The sequence below is a fragment of the Physeter macrocephalus genome, chromosome 19 (genome assembly GCF_002837175.3).
Source record: "Physeter macrocephalus isolate SW-GA chromosome 19, ASM283717v5, whole genome shotgun sequence".
Taxonomy (NCBI): domain Eukaryota; kingdom Metazoa; phylum Chordata; class Mammalia; order Artiodactyla; family Physeteridae; genus Physeter; species Physeter macrocephalus.
Genome location: NC_041232.1, coordinates 16,551,203 through 16,571,405, shown reverse-complemented (window position 1 = coordinate 16,571,405; position 20,203 = coordinate 16,551,203). Strand labels below are relative to the sequence as shown.

Below are 20,203 nucleotides of genomic sequence, written 5' to 3'. Positions count from 1 at the left end.
GAAGATGTTGGGGGTAGGAGTTTATTAATTAATTTATTTATTTTTGCTGTGTTGGGTCTTCATTTCTGGGCTTCGTTTCAAGGGCTGTCTCTAGTTGTGGCAAGCGGGGGCCTCTCGCTATCGTGGCCTCTCTTGTTGTGGAGCACAGGCTCCAAACGCGCAGGCTCAGTAGTCGTGGCTCACGGGCCTAGTTGCTCCGTGGCATGTGGGATCCTCCCAGACCAGGGCTCGAACCCGTGTCCCCTGCATTAGCAGGCAGATTCTCAACCACTGTGCCACCAGGGAAGCCCGGATAAATAGTATTCTTGCCCATTAAATTAATAAATCTCTCATATCATTATTAGGCAAAAAACAGAGTTTTGGGGAAAAAATCATAATCTATTAAATTAGTTCCTGAAAATCGGGGCTAATTATTTGAGTTGATTCTAAGTAATGACTCTTAATTTATGAATCTGTAATTCTGTCTGCAATTACTGATTTTTGTTTTGTTTTACCATTTTTCCAGTCCTTTTCATTCTTTTGTGTAGTTTTAAATCTCTGGTTGTCATCTTCTGCCTGAAAGACTTCCTTTAACATTTCTTATAGTACAGGTGTGTGGGTGGCAAATTCTTTCAGCTTTTGTGTGTCTGGAAAGGTCTTAATTTCGCCTTCATTTTTGAAAGATATTGTTGCTGGGTATAGAATTCTAGGTTGACAGATTTTTGTTTTTGTTTTCCTTTCAGTGCTTTAAAGATGTTGCTCCACTGTCTTCTAGCTTACTCCCCTCCAAAACCCCTCCAACCTCACTGGGAGAAATCTTTCTCTTTGTTTCTCTATAAGTAACTTGTCTTTTTTCTCTGGCTGGTTTTAAGCTTTTTCTCTTTATTACTGGTTTTAAGCAGTTTGATTATGATGTGATTTAGCTTAATTTCCTTCATGTTTCCTGTGCTTAGGGCTCATTTAACTTTTTGCATCTATGGATTTATTTTTTCATTGACTTTGGAAAATTTGTGGCCATTATTTCTTCAAATGTTTTTTTCTGTCTCACTCCTGCACTCCTTCAGGGACTTTGATTACATGTATATCAGGCTCCTTGCAGTTGTCTCACAGCTCATTGATGCTCTGTTCATTTTTTAAGTCTTTTTTTTCCTTTGTGCATTTCATTTTGGATAATTTCTGTTGCTATGTCTTCAAGTTCACTAATCTTTTTTTCTGCAGTGGCTAATCTGTTATAAACTTAAAATATAAATCTATGGCAAAATAGACATATTTAGAGAATACATCACAGCTAAATTCGGTGCTGAATTTTTTTAAAAATTTATTTATGTATGTACGTATTTATTTTTGGCTGCGTTGGGTCTTCGTTGCTGCACGTGGACTTTCTCTAGTTGTGGCGAGTGGGGGCTTCTCCTCGTTGTGGTGCACGGGCTTCTCACTGCAGTGGCTTCTCGTTGCAGAGCACAGGCTCTAGGCATGCAGCTTCAGCAGTTGTGGCACTCGGGCTCAGTAGTTATGGCACTCGGGCTCCATCTGTTGATGGACACTGAGGATGCTTCCATGTCCTGGCTACTGTAAATAGTGCTGCAATGAACATTGTGGTACATGACTCTTTTTGAATTAAGAGTTTTCTCTGGATATATGCCCAGGAGTGCGATTGCTAGATCATATGGTAGCTCTATTTTTATATTTTTAAGGAAGCTCCATACTTTTGTGGGATCTTCCCGGACCAGGGCTCGAACCAGTGTCCCCTGCATTGACAGGCTAGGTGCTGAATTTTTTGACTTACTTCTCTTATAGACCTTTTTCTTTCTTTAAAAAAATTGAAGTATAGTTGATTTACAGTATTGTGTTTCTGGTGTTCAGCAAAGTGATTCAGATACATTTTTAAAAATATTCTTTTCCATTTTGGTTTATTAGAAGATATTGAATATAGTCCCCTGTGCTATACAGTAGGACCTTGTTGTTTATCTTTGAATTAAGAGTTTTCTCTGGATATATGCCCAGGAGTGCGATTGCTAGATCATATGGTAGCTCTATTTTTATATTTTTAAGGAAGCTCCATACTTTTTTCCATAGTGGCTGCATCAATTTACATTCCCACCAACAGTGTAGGAGGGTTCCCTTTTTTCCACACCCTCTCCATCATTTATTACTTATTAATCTCTGATAGAGATGAATTTATATTGAATATAGTCCCCTGTGCTATACAGTAGGACCTTGTTGTTTATCTGTTTTGTATGTAGTAGTTTGTATCTGCTAATCCAAAACTCCTAATTTACTCCATACTGGCTGCACCAATTTACATTCCCACCAACAGTGTAGGAGGGTTCCCTTTTTTCCACACCCTCTCCAGCATTTATTACTTATTAATCTCTGATAGAGATGAATTTATCCAAAACTCCTAATTTATCCCTGCCCTTTCCCCTTTGGTAACCATAAGTTTGTTTTCTATGTCTGTGAGTCTGTTTCTGTTTTCTAAATAAGTTCATTTGTCTCATATTTTAGATTCCACATATAAGTGATATCATATGATATTTGTCTTTCCCTGTCTGACTTACTTCACTTAGTATGATAATCTCTAGGTCCGTCCATGTGGCTGCAAAAGGCATTATATCATTCTTTTTTTTATGACTGAGTAGTATTCCATTGTGTATATACCACATCTTCTTTATCCATTCATCTGTTGATGGACATTTAGGCTGTTTCCATGTCTTGGCTCTTGTAAATAGTGCTGCTATGAACATTGGGGTGCATGCATCTTTTTGAATTAAGAGTTTTCTCTGGATATATGCCCAGGAGTGCGATTGCTAGATCATATGGTAGCTCTATTTTTATATTTTTAAGGAAGCTCCATACTTTTTTCCATAGTGGCTGCATCAATTTACATTCCCACCAACAGTGTAGGAGGGTTCCCTTTTTTCCACACCCTCTCCATCATTTATTACTTATTAATCTCTGATAGAGATGAATTTTTTTTTATTATTTTTTAAAGCAAAGGACCACTTTTTCCTCTGCCTAAAACTGGATTCTTCTTTGGGCTTTCATAGCTAAGAAAATGGTACCATAATCTACCTTGTCTTCCAAATCAAAAGTCCATTAAGGAACCCTTGGCCCCCATGTCCATCAGCAAGTCTTATTACCTGTGCTTCCAAAAGAGATCTCACCTCCATCCACTTCTCTGCATCTTTTGTCACGTCCAGCTCCAAGGCACCATCCTCTCTTCTTTTAATGACAGCAGCAACCTCCTCAGTGGTTTTGGAACTTCCTCCTACATTTGTCCTGTTTTGATCTGTTCTTCCTGCAGCATCCACAAAACGACAACCAGACCATGTCACTCCGCATTTTAAAACCTCTGTTGGCCTCCAATTAATTGCATTTTGAATGAAATCCAAACTCTTTTCTTGGCCTTCAAGATTCTTGGTCTGGGCCTGCCTCTCTACCATCAGCTTGGGCCACATTTTCCCTCTTTTGCTCTTTGGCCACAATCCACAGAAGAATACATTTTACCTTGCAGTCTCATACAAGGGAGCCTATATACTGAGTTTCAGTGAGTTTTAAGGTAGATAATCAGGATGCATCTTATAGCCTGTATATGATTCTGTAGTCATAAGGACATAAACATGTCATAGTTTCATTGGCAGTACTTCTTTTTCTTAATGTTACATAAAATTGTGGTAAATCTTACAATTGATAGCAACTTAAACTTGATGACTTATGGTATCTGAAACAAGTTTCCAACAATGGTGCTTACCTTTACTCTCCAAGGTACATTCTGATGTTTTCTAATCTATCCTGTTTATTCCATTTCATTGGATAAAACAAACCAAAAAAATTTGACTTGACATCTTCGCTCTTGAGTCACAGCTTAAGTGTAAAAAACTGCTCTAGCCACTCAGGTCCTTTTTTGTTCCCCAAATGCACCAAACCCTTTCTTGCCTCAGGGTTTTTGCAGATGCTGTTCCCTCTGCTCTTTTCTATTCTTTGCATGGCTGGCTCCTCATCATCCTGCAGATTTCAGTTTAAATGTCAGCTCTTCAGAGAAGCCCTCCTTGACTGCCCCATCTAAGTGAGTTCTTTTTCTCCCCCCGCTTATTCTTTTTCCCTAGGCCCCGTTCGTTTCCTTCATAACACTTGTCACTGTTTGTAATCCTGCCCTTGTTTATTTTCTACCTGTCCGCACCAGAATGAAGGTGAGGCCAGATATGCTGTATCTTGCCATAGTGTCTGCCATGTAGTATGTACTCAAAATATCCTTGTCAGCTGAATGAATGCTACTGGTTTAGAGTGCCTCTGCCTTGGTGAAAATCTTTATATTTACTTCAAGGTCTACACAGGGTTTCTGAATCTCAGCAGCTTTGGATTTAATTTTTTAAAAAGTCCCTACTTTGTCCTGGCTATTGTCCTGTATATGTGTGTTTGTGTCTTTCTTGGGAGAAGGCTTGGGGGTGGGGGTGGGGCAGCAGTGGGCAGCCAATTGGAGGGAAGAGGAAAAGATTAAGAATGGGGAGAGGGCTTCACTGGTGGCACAGTGGTTGGGAGTCCGCCTGCCGATGCAGGGGACCCAGGTTCGTGCCCCGGTCTGGGAGGATCCCGCATGCCGCGGGGCGGCTGGGCCCGTGGGCCATGGCCGCTGGGCCTGCGCGTCCGGAGCCTGTGCTCCGCAACGGGAGAGGCCACGGCAGTGAGAGGCCCGCGTAATGCAAAAAAAAAAAAAAAAAATGGGGAGGAAGACAAATAAAGGAGAGTAAAACTTCATCTTTTGTTTTTTTCCTTTCTTCCACTGGTCCCTAGTTTTAATCTGAATGTTAAATATATATTGGTACAGGGTGCGATGTGTGGTCTAAATAGTTCATTGTTATTAATAGGCATTGTGTATTCCTGTAACTTTGCTTCTCCTGTTGGGTATGACTTGATTAATTCTTTGAAAAAAAGGTGCTGGGGCAACTGCAACAGCGTTCTTGGCTTTTTTAGACAAATTGCGATTTTCTTTATTTGACCTATAGCATGTAGAATTGTATTCCACCCTATGAAAGATTTATAATCAACTTCTTACCTTTTAGGCACATAGAGATGAAATCCAGCGCAAATTTGATGCCCTTCGTAACAGCTGTACTGTGAGTATTAACCAAAGATAATGAAAATAACATAAAACTAAAACTGAGAAGGAAAGGGGGACATCTCATTCTAATATCAATGACTGATTTTTGATATAAACTTTCAGCTTGAAGCAGTTAATGCGGTCAAACTGATTTGGAAGTTTCTGAGCCTCAGATAACTTCAGTGTCTTGTGTTCCTGCCAGTTTAAAAAAAATTAAGCCATTCTTCGTGTTTGGGGAAGGCTTGTTGGAATGGTCAAAATAATTCTCACTGCAGAACCACTAATAGATCTCAGTAGCTGCAACAAAAGTCCCATTGGAGCTCCCCTTCCTTCTCCAATCTAGAAGGTTCTGTCTGAGACTGGCCCCAGATGGTAAGGGGCAGTTAGACATGTCAGGCTTCTCCACCCTACTGCCTCTACAGAGAGGAAAGACCAACAAGTTCTTCTCCTGGGGAATCTAGAAGTGTTAACTTCCTAACAGGCAAAATCTGGCTTCCTAACATGCAAATTCAGAATCTAGGACTCTTTGGGAGTCGTTATTTCTATTGAGAGAAGTCAATTCCAGGAGCAGATAAGCATCATTCATAGGTTATGTAATAGGGTAGGATCAGTGGAAACTCAGAGTCTATTTTTGATCAGAGAGAGGGACTAAAATAGGCCCCTTTCAGAAGGGAGGGATGTTGTCCTTATTCATGGTTCTACCTCCTTTCTTTGGTCCTTTCATTGCTCTGTTACCTCCTTAGTCAGTTCTCAGTCAGCTTGTCTCCATTTGTATTGTTTGCATCTGTAAATTTCCAGAAACACCCCTCCACCTCCTATAGGCATATTTTCTTTTCTTGTAATGAACTCCTTCTTTCCTCCTTTCCTACTATAAATGGGACATCAAGTCCTGGTATATGCTCCCCCCGTCTTGCCCCCCCGCTTCATTTAGGTATAAAATGCACACAACAAAGTACATGAAGTGCAACTAATATTAAGCATATAGCGCGATGGATTTGTATGTGTATAGACAACTTGTGTAACCACAACAAAGATCAAGATACATAACTTTTCAGCTCCCAGAAGGTTCCCTCCTGTCCGCTTCCCATCAGCATCCTTTGCCCTAAGGGTAACCAGTATTCTGACCTCTGATACCACACCTTAGCTTTTCTGTTCTTGAACTTCATATAAATGAAATCATAGAAGATGCGGTCTTTTGGGTTTAGCTTTTTTTGTGACTTAAATTGTCTCTGAGGTTCATCCATGTTGTTGCATCCATCAAGATTTTGTTATATTTTAGTTACGGTGTCGTGTTTCCAGTGTGTGTATAGAACTGAAGTTTCTTTATCCATTCTCCTGTTGATGGATGTTTGGGTTGTTTCTGGTAGGAATAAAGCTTGTACATAGGAACATTCTTGTACAGGTCCTTTGACGGCTGTAAGGCCTTGTTTCTGATGAGCATATACCCAAGAGTGGAATAGCTAGGTCATGGGACGTGCCTCTGTTTCACTCTAGCAGGTACCTGGCAGATGGAATTCAGGTCTATTTCCTGTTGCCAGTGGCGGGATCTGGGGTGAGGCTGCCTTAGCATTATCTTTTGATTTCTTCCCTTCCTTGAGGAATTGATGCATTCTGTTCCTGTACTCTTTTGCCTTACTTTTTTAGTTCCTTATTATCTTGGTTTCTTATTTTACACAAGAGTTAATTGCTTATATTACATACATGCTCATAAATGATCACTGAATAAAATATAGATCATTTTAGGACTGTGACTTTTTTTTTTTAACATTACTATTTTTTCCTAAAATAAACTTGGATGCATTTTAAATGTGTACATCAGTAATCCTGTTCCATTCATCTGGAGTTTTCTTTTCTGCTTTTTTAGTCTTTTTTTTTTTTTTAAACATCTTTTTTTTTTTTTTTTTTTTTTTAAACAGCTTTTTTTCTTTTTACAGCTTAAGGGATAATCAGAGTACAATAACTTATGAGTTTTGAAATGTGTGTATATTTGTGAAATCAGCAAAACAATCAAAATAACAAACATAATCATCACCCTCAAGAGTTTCCTTGCGTGCCTTTGTAATCCTCCCTCCCCCCCATTTAAAAAATTGCAAGTGTAGTTTCAATAGACTATACCAATATGTAGAACAAATTTGGTTACTTTCTTATGTAACTTTTGTACTCTCTTTATCCCTCAAATTTGCTTTTTCTGGCACAGTGACTTCTAATCCTTCCTTTACTTACCCCTGGCGTTCTGTGGAGAAGCCTTTGGGGGCCTCTCCCAGTGGGGGGGGAACCCGAGAAAGTGATCGCTACCCACATTTCAGCTAGTGCAGCTGGGTAGCTTGGGGGTCCAGACCACACGCTCTGGAGTCAGATAGACTGGTTCAGATTCTAAATTGGTCTCTCGGTAACCTATGCGATGTTACACTCCTGTGGCTCCATTTCTTTGTCCATGAAATGGGATGACATTGTATGTCCTCGATTCCAATACACCATCGATTGTAAGATGCATAATTCATTTAATTACTGCTCTTTGCGGGGCTGGGTGAGGGAAGAGAGACAGCTGTTTAGTTGCAATATACATTCAGATTTCAGAAACAGTAAAACCTAGGAAGCACTGAGTCATAGAATCCGAAACTTGGTAATAATACCTGGGGTTCCTGCAAGAATTAGATGGTGCGTTGGTGTTTGTACAGGGCCTGGTCCACAGAATGCACTAATCAGTGTTGGTTGCTATTATCATTTTATTACATTGGGTTTACCACAGAATCTTGTGTAGAAAACGGTCCCGCTCCTTAAAAAAGTTTGAAAACCACCACTTTAGAACACCACTTGGCAGCAATTGTAGATCTCAGTTATACTTTCGCAAGTTCAAAGGCTGCTTTATAGACACTTTCGGAGAGCGCGATAGATGTTCCTTTCTCGTTGGTGCTGTCCAGGATTGGCGCCGCCGGGAAACGTCATCTTTGTTACTGGTGGGAACTCCTATGATAGTTCAATCAATTGGAGCTCCTAGTTAGCGGCTTTTAAAAAGCTCATGAGCAGTAAGATTTTCAAGCTCAGGCCATTTCTATATTTTGAAGAGATTTTAAAAAAGGATTTGATTCAATCTGGCACCTAAAACCCTACCTAAGTCTGTTTTGGAGAGGAGATGGTGGGCCAACATATGACACGGTTTTAATTATGAATCAATCTGTCAGCTATAAGATTAAAAATAAATAATATGCAAATAGCTGCCTTCAAGAAGGAATGAGGCGTTAAAATAGGATGTCAGCCCTGTGTCTTTTCAGCCTGATACTCATTGTCTGTCTGGTGTCTTCACCCCCAACATGCTCTTGGATATTTACCAGGTAACATTCCCTCTACTGGCTGCCCAGTCAGGTGTGAGAGGTAACATATGTATCTCAGAACCACGAGGTGTGCTTAAAAAGCAACAGATAACCCCAAATAGAGATCTTTAAAAGAAATTTTTTTTGGGCACTGAGAGTAGATAATATTTTTGTATCCCTGTTTTCTGTTAGAATTGTACCAAGATCTCTTATCTGTAAAAACAGCATAGAAGAAAGCTCTGCTGGCCCTTGCATTATGAAGCTATCTCCCTCATCTTTTTTTTTTTTAACCACTAAGATGGAATCAGCCTTGCGGTTTATCTTTCCTGCCTTCTATCCTTGGGGTTGAAAGCTCAAGAAACTCATAATACAGGAAACAGATCATTTGCCCTTGGTGTGGAGAGAATATACCCACAAAGGAGACCTAAGAATTCTCTTTGCTTATAACCTGGTTCAAAATCACAGATAGCCCATTATTATCCTTTTTTTTTTTTTTTTTTTTTTTTTTTAAACCACGGAGATCATTAATTTACTGCCTGTGTCTCAGGTCCGCCCAATATCTGTGTGTGTCTAACACTCTGGCAACTCCAGCAGAGCCACAAGCTCAACGTGTTACGGCTTTTAGGCCGGAAGAACATACGAAACGTCCGAATGCGCTAACATGCTTTCACGAGGCCTCGGATGCTTCGTGCAAGCACCTAATCCTCCTCTTGTCAAGCAGGCAACATAGAGATGATGACAAAATACAGAGCCAGTCATCACAAAGTGTAAACAGAAGTCAGAGACCCCTTGAAAACAGGATGACAAGGAAATAGAAGGACTCTTCCTACTCCAGTGGGCCCATGTCAAACGAAATGAGAGTAGTAATCTTGGCACCTCCCTGACTTTTTTCGAGTGTTTCTTCTTTAGCACTTTATAATCTAATTTGGGGAGGAGGAGAAGAAGTGGCAGAAATGGGCTTATTATAAATGGCATTTTTTTTTTCATGAGTCAAAGGGAGTAGGTACCCAAAGGCTTAAATATGTCTTTGAATGACAAGTAAATTATTTTGGCAGCATATATATTCTTATGTGGATAGATGTTCTGTAGTCTGTTTGCTCCCCATGGGGCACGACTGATGCTTCCATCTTGGTCACTAATTTTTATCCCATGTATTTCACATGATGCGTTAAAGTAGAATAGCACGCAAGAAAAAGCCAAAACATTAAAACCAGAGCAACAGAGAAGGTAGTCAATATAGTATTTACCTCCATGTCACGTGGAGAAACCAACCCAGCCAAGTTCAAGGTGGCTTATTTGGGGCTTCCAGAATCCATTTTATAGCACAGCTTCCAGGCCAGTTTGCCTCATCAGTCTTGTTTTCCTTTGGGGGCAGAGGTAGAAGCAAGCACAGTGGAGACATTTGCAGTCCAGGAGGAAAACCATCTTAAGGAATGGGTTTACTGCATTGTTTATTCATTGTTTCTGCTTTCGGGAGATTTAACCACGTCACACAAAGGGTGGTACAGGGTTCCCTGTGAGGCAGAAGTGCCTGCTAGGAGTGATGGACCTGCAGTTTTTTTCCTATTTTTTTTTTTTTTAGCCCTGATAAAGAAGGAGGTTTAGCCAAGAACCTGACCAGATAACCTTTATTCCCCCTCTTGTAGCTGATAGCGTTACACAAACCAGTAGAGTAGGAATTAACATGGCTGGTTTTTTTTTTTTTGTTTGTTTTTTTTTGCGCTGCGCGGGCCTCTCACTGTTGTGGCCTCTCCCATTGCGGAGCACAGGCTCCGGATGCGCAGGCTCAGCGGCCACGGCTCACGGGCCCAGCCGCTCCGCGGCACGTGGGACCCTCCCGGACCGGGGCACGAACCCGCATCCCCTGCATCGGCAGGCGGACTCTCGACCACTGCGCCACCAGGGAAGCCCTAACATGGCTTTTGATATTAAAATACAAATTACTCGACCACTTACTGCACTTAAAGCTCATCAGCACAGTTAACAAAATGAAAAGCTGTGGCCACATTGAACAAATCTACTTAATTGACGTTCTTTAATTCTATGTGCCTGGGAAGATTTTTTTTTAATTGATAGTCAGAGTAGGTTAAAATAGGGAGTTAGTCATGGAAACAGTGGCAACATTTCAGAAACTAAGTCTACTCTAGGTTTGAAAATGGGAAACAATTAATAACCATAGGCTCAGAGGCATTTCCTTTTAATTTACTCCTTTTTGTTACGTAAAATTTAATTTACTGCCAGTGCGCCTCATTCCAACTATTATTAGAAAATTGCCCTTAAACTTCTAAAGTATTATATATAAAAGCTCTTTGCAAGTGCTGGTACTAAACCTCAGCAAAGAGCACAGGAAAGCTAAATGCACTGAAATTGAAATCATTCCGCCGTTGAGCAGGGAAATGATTTAGTAAAACCAGATTAAATCTCTCTCAGTAAAATGACAATTTCATATACATGCCTTCCCACTTTCTGGTAGCCAGCTGCATAATAACCATTTAAAGTGATGCTGTCATACAGTATTATATTTTCAGGATTATTCTGAGAGTCCCTTAAATTTTTTTTTTCTTTTGTTGCGTAAACTTAAATTTATTACCTAAAATATTATTAAAAGAACTCTTAGTGTCCTTCACTCAGTCTTCCGTGATAAGAGCTTTATTTTGCTTTCTAAGACTGTTTCCCAAGATAATGTCCTGTAGATGGTGTCCTGGGCGTTTTAGCTTAATTAGCAGATTGTGACACCAGTCTCTCTACTATTGCTCTTTCCTCAGTTTGCATCTTCCACATTCTCTTATCGCCCATGAACTTGATCTCATTTAAAGTTGCCCCTTCCATATGGCAGGCACTTTTGATTGATTTGTTTTTACCATATTTTCCAGATGAAACTTGAGTCAGAAAAGAATCTGAGGCATTTCTTGTTCTCCCACAGCATATGTGTGTTTGGGCGCTAAGGGGGCGGGCGTGGGGGATTGAGTTTGGCTCTCAGAGGTTGGATGGGCAAACGTGAGCTGCACACTGATCGTCATTATCATGTCGGTTCAAGTGCTGATGGCTCTAGAAGCAATTTCTCATTTCAGATCAACTTGCTTGCTGCGTAACTGGATTCCTTTCCTCTTAGGTAATCACAGACCTGGAGGAGCAGCTAAACCAGCTGACGGAGGACAACGCTGAGCTCAACAACCAAAATTTCTACTTGTCCAAACAACTTGATGAGGCCTCTGGCGCCAGTGACGAGATCGTACAGCTGCGAAGCGAAGTAGACCATCTCCGCCGCGAGATCACGGAGAGGGAGATGCAGCTCACCAGCCAGAAGCAAGTAAGGACTGTGAACGGTGTCAGAGACTTCCCCAGGAAGCTTGGAACCCCTTTAGATTTTAGAGCACGTGCCAGTTGCATCTCCCCCAAGGGTTCTCAGACTGAGCCTGTCCAGTAAAAGTGCTCTTTTTTATAATCATGTCTGTGTTTTGAAGGCTTGTGGGTTTTAAAAATGGCTTTTAGAAGTGTGTAGTTGGTTTTTGGGGGTTTTTTTGTTTTTCGGCCGCTCCGCACAGCATGCAAGATCTTAGTTCCCCATCCCTATGGAACCCGTGCCCCCTGCAGTGGAAGTGCAGAATCTTAACCACTGGACTGCCAGGGAAGTCCTGTGTGTGGTTGTTCTTGGTTTTGATTTAAAACCATTAAAGATAGAATGCTTCTGTGAGCCACTTTATTGTTATGTATTTATTTAAAAAAAATTTTTTTTGGCTGCGCCGCGTGGCCTGCCTCTGAGATCTTATTTCCCCTACCGGGGATTGAACCCTGGCCCTCGGCAGTGAGAGCTCAGAGACCTAACCACTGGACCGCCGGGGAATTCCCGAGCCGCTTTACTGTTAAGCGTGGTCTCTTTTCCCTGGTCTTCCGCCTGGTTCTTTCTATAAGATGGCGGCAGAAATGGCCCTTCATCCATTCTTGTCTGGTCCCCTCATTCTGTAGGAGAAAAAGATGGTGTCTTTCAGACCGTAGTTAGAAACTCCCGCTTTTCTGAAACTGACCCGACAAAAGTAACATCTGGGAAATCCTCATCTGATACAAAGCACAACTCAGTGATACCGATTTGCAGACGGTGGAGGCTCTGAAGACCACCTGCACGATGCTGGAGGAGCAGGTTGTGGACCTGGAGGCCCTGAACGACGAGCTGCTGGAGAAGGAGCGGCAGTGGGAGGCCTGGAGGAGCGCGCTTGGGGACGAGAAGTCCCAGTTTGAGTGTCGGGTTCGAGAGCTACAGAGGATGCTGGACACTGAGAAGCAGAGCAGGTGGGGCTTCCTGCTGGGAGAAAACCAGCGGCAGGTGACAGTAGCAGGGTCCAGCCGGCTGTCCCAGCTTGGCCAGGGCTGAGTGGTGCCCTGGGACATAAGACTTCCAGCGTTAAAACTGGGAGGCTCTTGTGCAAACCAGAGTGGGTCCGTCATCCTCGTTGTCAATACAGACAGTGCCGCTGGGCAGTAGATGGTGGCCACTTACCCCAGGCAGGGCCCTGGGAGCCAGCAGGGAGACTATGTCAGTGCTTTCTCTTTTTTTTTAAGATGTTGGGGGTAGGAGTTTATTCATTTATTTATTCATTTTGGTTGTGTTGGGTCTTCGTTTCTGTGTGAGGGCTTCCTCTCGTTGTGGCAAGCGGGAGCCACTCCTCATCGCGGTGCACGGGCCTCTCACTATCGCGGCCTCTCCCGTTGCGGAGCACAGGCTCCAGACGCGCGGGCTCAGTAGTTGTGGCGCACGGGCCCAGCCGTTCCGCGGCCTGTGGGATCCCCCCAGACCAGGGCCCGAACCCGCGTCCCCTGCCCTAGCAGGCAGACTCCCAACCACGGTGCCACCAGGGAAGCCCCTCAGTGCTTTCTTTGTAGAAACTCTTTTCTCGGGTTTCTAATCATTGTGACCATGTAGCAAGACCATCACTGTTTCGATCTTGGTCATTTGTGATGCAAGTCTGCCTTCTGCACCAATGATGCCTTCTGGCATCATTGACAGTTCGGGCCGGATGACCCTTTGTTGTGGGCGCCCTTCTGTGCGCTGTACGATGGTGAGCAGCGCCCCCGGGCTTGCCCCACTGAACCCGAGTAGCTGCTCCCTCCTCAAGTTGTGACAACCCCCAACATCTCCAGACATTGCCCAGTGTCCCCTGGGGGGCAAAATCACCCCCAGTTTGAGAACAACTGCTCTATAAGAACAGTTTTGGCTTTTTTTTCCATTTCTTGGTAGGAAATAAGTTCAGGTAGTATCTTTTCTCTGCATTCCCACAGTCCTCCCAGCATAGAATTCCCTTCCTGCCAGGGTCACAGGTGTGAGGGTTGTGTACTACATGCTGCTGGGGATGCTGTTTGCACTGAAGACGTCATAGATCTGAAGATCTTTTATGACAGTTTAACAGCTCACGGCGGCAGTGTTTGCGCTAACAAAATCAGTATATTATGACAGTTTGCCAACACATGGAAGTAAACAGTCTTAAAGAACACGTGTTTTCTTAGTTTGTGCAGAGACACCTACGGGCTGGTATTCGCCCCGTGGCTTCCTGTCTGCCCAGCTGAATCCTATCCCTCCTCCATAACCTCGCTAATATCACCTTCCTCTGAAACTTGCCTTCCCGCGGTACTCTGAACTCTTTTTTTTGGCTGCGTTGGGTCTTCATTGCTGTGCGCGGGCTTTCTCTAGTTGCGGCGAGTGGGGGCTACTCTTCGTTGCAGTGCATGGGCTTCTCATTGCAGTGGCTTCTCTTGTTGCAGAGCACGGGCTCTAGGTGCGTGGGCTTCAGTAGTTGCAGCGTGTGGGCTTCAGTAGTTGCGGTGTGTGGGCTCAGTAGTTGCAGCGCACCGGCTCTAGGGTGCACAGGCTTCAGTAGTTGTGGCTCGCGGGCTCTAGAGCGCAGGCTCAGTAGTTGCGGCGCACGGGCTTAGTTGCTCCGCGGCATGTGGGATCCTCCCGGACCAGGGCTCGAACCCGTGTCCCCTGCATCGGCAGGCAGATTCCCGACCACTGCGTCACCAGGGAAGTCCACTCTGAACTCTGTAAGCAAGGTAAACTATACCTGGAAATATTTATCATTTATTAGGACGCTATCAGATTCATTTTAGTATTTCCCACATTTGCTTGATCATAAAGTAGACTCGTCACTGTCTTGGATGTATAATCTGGGCTAAATCAAACTAGAAAAGACTGGAAGCAAAGAGGACCTATAAGTCTCAAGAGAAACTGGTAAAAATATTCCCCTTTTAGACATCTTCCCATTCAGGGTACTTGCTGATGTAAGGGGGCTGCTGGTTTAAGACCTCCTGTTGCTGTTTCCCTCCAAACTCTTGGGCTCCCCCGTCCTCACCATACGTTCTGGCTGCCCTCACACAGACCCCCTCCCTCCCACCTGCAAGTCCAGCTCTTATGCCAGCTGTTTCTAGAATCCTTCAGAGACAGTTCTGGGGACGGAATCTGACCATAGCATCAAGAAATTCACAGTCACGCGTGGAAGGTGTAATCATGGGCTGTGCTTGGGAAGACGTTTCATGTATACTTTCAGGGGCAATTGTGAAAGATCTTGGCTACCCACCCCTGTTTTTTTCCTGCCTCTATTTTGGTATTATGTGGGACCTGAGATGAGTAAAATATAATTCTTAATTCTTGTCTTCAAGAGGCTAGGAGTCTAGTGGAGGAGGTAAACTATGCATTGAGCTATTTATCGCCTAAAATAGAGAGTGGGCTGTGCCAGGTGAGAAGTACATTTATCCTTTGGGGACAACAAGGAGAGGTTGCTTCTGAGAGGGAAACTGGGAAAGGTTCTATGGTGGACATGGCCTTTGAGTTTACCCTTGAAGTCTGAGTAAGATTTGGGTTTGTCGGGTGGGGAAGGAGAGCTGCCAGTGGAGGAGCCTGTACAAGCCCAGGCGTGGAAGCAGCAAAGCATAAGACCCAAAGGGGGGAGGGGCAGTGATTTTTCTAGTTTGCTTCCAGTTTTTCTATTCTTTCACCTTATTTACAGATATTGATACATCCATCAGGTTCAAGTTTCAGTTTCTTGAAGAGCATCCAGAACACTTCACTACTTGCATGTACTTTAAGGAGAGGAAGTGTTTGCTCACATGGGGCCTCGCGTGGCCCTCTGCACCCTGTGTTCCTTCAGCAGGCCCTCATTCCCTTCCTGCTCCCGTAGGAGGGTGTGACAGTCTTGTGACGTCCTCTCCAGCCCATTTGCATTTGGAAAGATGCCTTATCGCCTTCAGCCTTTCCAAGTGCATATATATTCACGGGAACTTTACCTGTGAAGAGTATTTTTACCCAGGGCCTAAAGTGGGTCACATCTTCACTCTGAACGTGGTCAGAAAACAAGACATAATTCAGAACAAGGGGTCAGGTTGGGCATCTCGCCAGCCTGCAGTCTGTTTGGTTGCTTAGCAGGGCCCGAGCTGGACCAGCTTCCTTCCTGCAGGGCGGCGGTGGTGGGGCTTCTGAACGCGCCTGTGCTTCCCCGTAGGGCGAGGGCCGATCAGCGGATCACCGAGTCGCGCCAGGTGGTCGAGCTGGCAGTGAAGGAGCACAAGGCTGAGATTCTGGCCCTGCAGCAGGCTCTCAAGGAACAGAAGCTGAAGGCCGAGAGTCTTTCTGACAAGGTCAGGCCCTGTCCCTCCTGCCCTTTAGATACACGTGTGCACCTCCTTTTAGCAGGTATGCTTGACACACAGTCAACATGCGATCAATGGTCAGCATGTTTCATAAAGTCGCGCGATTATGCTTCCCCGTGGGCCGCCCTCTGTTGCCGGTAGCGTGGGCGAGGGGGGCAGGTCCTAGGGTATCAGAGTCGGTCAGTGACTTCCTCACATCTGCCCATCAGCGCCCCTGAGGTCGAGATTTTGATCTGGGTGCACAACGCTCTTGCTTGCTGGCGTTTGATTTCTAGAAGCCTCCATGGATCTCATGTCGAGCCTCCTTGGGGAGTGGGGAGCGTTGAGGACTCATACGCGCTCCATTGCCGCGATGACAGGACGCCTCAGCCTCTCTGGGTTCTCAGTCCAGGGACACGACAGGATCTGAGGATGGTGCAGGTTCTCGGTATTTCACGTTGGAAATTCACGTGTTCTGTCCACATGGCACTCCGTATTTACAAAGTGACATACCAGTGTTCAGAGATTGTTATCCAATAGTCTTTTTTTGTTGTTTTGTTTTTGTTTTTTTGTTTTTGTGGTACGCGGGCCTCCCTCTGTTGTGGCCTCTCCCGTTGCGGAGCACAGGCTCCGGACGCGCTGGCTCAGCGGCCACGGCTCACGGGCCCAGCCGCTCCGCGGCATGTGGGATCCTCCCGGACCGGGGCACGAACCCGTGTCCCCTGCATCGGCAGGCGGACTCTCAACCACTGCGCCACCAGGGAAGCCCTGTCTAATAGTCTTAAAAGAGATTTCGAATAGGTGCTTCAATATTATAGATAACAAAAGGTCCGAGGAATTTCACGTATACGCATAGCCTCATACATACACACTCTTTTGCACACACACACACAAGCACACACACATAATACAAAGTAGAAATCTAACCTCTGAATTTTGTGTAACTTTGTAGTTTCATGATTATAAAAGTGATTATTTGGGGTCATTGTGGAAGATATAGAAACCACAGAAAAGTAAAGAAAAAAATGACTGGTAAGCTGTCATCACTGTTATCTTGGTGAATTTGTATATACATATAAATTTTTATTTATAAATTTAGGTTCTTACTATATAAATAGCTTTACATATTTTTTTAAACATCACATAACTAGGGGCTTTTTCTGAGTTAGTGAATCTTTTTTGAACATGTAGTTCTGGAAACATCAATTACACAGAGGCACCTATTTCAATGATTCCACTTGTGTTGAAAATTTGAGCTGGTTCCATTTTTTTGTTTTTGCCATCATAAATAACGCTGTGATGAACATAAATCGTTATGGACATCCGTGATTATTTTCTTACCAGAATTTCATAGAAATAAAATGATCAGATTCAAGGCTAGAGCTCGTTACTCAGGAACCCTCCTGGTGTTGGCTTACTTTTTTTTTTAACCATTTTTTAACCATAAGGAAAGTAAATATATTATTTGACCATGAGGAAAGTAAATATATTATTTAGAAATAAATGAACCCTTTTGTGTTTAGCTTGAAGGATATTTTTTCTACCTGACTGTTCGTAAAGTATTCTATAGCGAAGTCCTCCCCATCCTTTAAGACTCTAGACATTCTGACCCCATCTTCTCTTGACGAATGGTCTTTCAGGATGAATTTCTCTTCTCCGTACCTCTTATCAAAATCGTCACCTGACAAAGCAGTCACTATTTGTATACGTGTCTAGTTATGGCGCCACCCTCTGCCTTTGTGACTTGATGTAAGATCCTTGAGGGAGCTTGTCTATCCTTTCATCCAAAGCTCCTGATATTATCCTGTGCGAGTAGTAAGCATTCAGAATGTGATTATTTAATTCAGCCAAAGCATGTCAGATAGATAAATTCTTGAGAAGTCATCCTCCTAGAACTTGTCACTGCTCTACATATGACCCATCCCTTAGAAATAATATTCTCTCCTCATAGAATAACACACATAAGGCTTATCTATGACATGGACATTTGTGATATACTTTTTAAAAAACAGTATGTATGTTCTGACCTTTAGAACTTGATTATTCTTTACCTGAGAAGGTTTGTGGATATTTGCAAAAGTTGTTAGCATCTAAGATTACTAAATGTGGTATCACGGCCAATTTTTTCCAATTGTCCAGCTCAATGACCTGGAGAAGAAACACGCCATGCTTGAAATGAACGCCCGAAGTTTACAACAGAAGCTGGAGACGGAACGAGAGCTCAAACAAAGGCTTCTGGAAGAGGTGAGTGTAAAACGCCGGGTAAATAGAGCCGGGTGGACTCTCAAGTGAATATCTGTTGTCTTCAGGTGGGCAGATCCAAATTAAGGCGTTCAGATCTCAAAGTGCAAATTTTCAGGGAAGAGTAAGGTGGTCACCGGATACTTCCTTTTTTCTTTCTTTCTTTCTTTCTTTTTTTAAAACATTTTATTTCATTATATCTTTCTTTCTTTCTTTCTTTCTTTATGGCCGCGTTGGGTCTTTGTTGCTGCGTGTGGGCTTTCTCTAGTTGCGGCGAGCGGGGGCTACTCTTCGTTGTGGTGCACGGGCTTCTCATTGCAGTGGCTTCTCTCGTTGCGGAGCACGGGCTCTAGGTGCGCTGGCTTCAGTAGTTGTGGCTCGTGGGCTCTAGAGCGCAGGCTCAGTAGTTGCTGCTCCGCGGCATGTGGGATCTTCCCGGACCAGGGCTCGAACCTGTGTCCCCTGCCTTGGCAGGCAGATTCTTAACCACTGCGCCACCAGGGAAGTCCCGGATACTTTCTTAAAGGTGTTTAACACGTTAAAAGACTGTGTCACGAAGGCCGGGGTTCTCTTTTTCATTGTGTCGTCCCAAATGGTGCTTAATGGAGTGTCGAGCACACAGCGAGTCTGTGCCAAGTGGAAGTTTATTAAATATGCAGGCACATGGATATTGAGTTAAATTCTTCTTTAGAGTTTATGTCCAAAGTATATGAAGTTTGCAGGCTGATAGGACAACCATGTAATTAGCTTTGTGCACGGGGCAGAGACCTGATCAGATTACACTGAGTGCCAAATCTCATGAAGGCTTTTGAACATCCAGTTAATTCAATTTAAAAAAATGATGCCTTGCTTTTGAGACACAAAACGAAAAGCTCAAATTGGTCTCCTAAACCAATCCATCCCTTATGTTATTTCCTGTACCTTTTAGCAGAATTCTGAAAATCTCTGTTTAAACTGGTGACAACTTCCCACTCCCCACCAAAGCCCTGGTTTGGTTGAATCACTGGTAATTCGGCTTTGTTCATTAGAATTGACCTATCAGGACAAATGCACTTTATAAAGATATTTCATGAGAAGCTGGACTCCAAGAGTGTTCTGTTTAAGCCATAGTGAGCCTGACGGTTGAATTAGCCAGATTATCTATTCTGGTGAATTGAGTGAGGTTTTATTGTGTGCTACCTGTAGCCCCTGAGGGGCTCTGCTGGTAGAAATATTATGACTATGCTATTAAGTTCGAAAAGTGTGGTGAAAATTTTGCAGGTGAATATAAAATGTTTTATAGAATGAGGCTTTAAAAAATATGGGTGGGAGTTTTGGAAAGTTCTGGCGATGGATGATGGTGATGTACAACCATGTGAATGTACTTAATGCCACAGGACTGTGCAATTAAAAATGATTAAAGTGGTAAATTTTATGTATATTTTACCACAACAAAAAGTTTTTAAATAAAATCAATTATACACACACACACACACACACACACACACACAAACATACACACGCATGGGTGGGAAATTCACCAAAGGTGAATGTACTTAATGCCACAGGACTGTGCAATTAAAAATGATTAAAGTGGTAAATTTTATGTATATTTTACCACACCAAAAAGTTTTTAAATAAAATCAATTATACACACACACACACACACACACACACACACACACACACACAAACATACACACGCATGGGTGGGAAATTCACCAAAGGTGACACTAAGAACATTATAATAGAAATTGACAAATCACCCCGGTGGTCAGATAGAGAATGACAGTCTTTTATCTGGAATGAATAGGCAACACCCCCACTTGAGGCACCTGTTGGAAACAGGAGGAACAGAAATAATCAGTGGTCTCGCCTGTCCCCTTCTCCTTCCAGGGAAGGAGCGCTGGCCCCAACAGCTCAGTGCTTTGGTCCAAGGTTACATGGTGAGTCAGTGGCAGGACTAGGAAGAGAAGGC

General features: G+C 43.3%; 1 protein-coding gene across 5 annotated transcripts in view; it reads left to right on the top strand.

The window, feature by feature from the left end:
• Window positions 1-20,203, top strand: part of CIT (citron rho-interacting serine/threonine kinase) — a 90,123-nt gene that overhangs the window by 38,338 nt on the left and 31,582 nt on the right. For all 5 annotated transcript variants that reach the window (XM_055080670.1, XM_024120540.3, XM_055080669.1 and 2 more), the window contains 5 exons: window positions 5,040-5,093; window positions 11,501-11,698; window positions 12,482-12,675; window positions 15,879-16,014; window positions 18,145-18,249. In XM_055080670.1, the coding sequence (XP_054936645.1) occupies window positions 5,040-5,093; window positions 11,501-11,698; window positions 12,482-12,675; window positions 15,879-16,014; window positions 18,145-18,249 (687 nt within the window). The remainder of the gene's footprint in view (window positions 1-5,039; window positions 5,094-11,500; window positions 11,699-12,481; window positions 12,676-15,878; window positions 16,015-18,144; window positions 18,250-20,203) is intronic.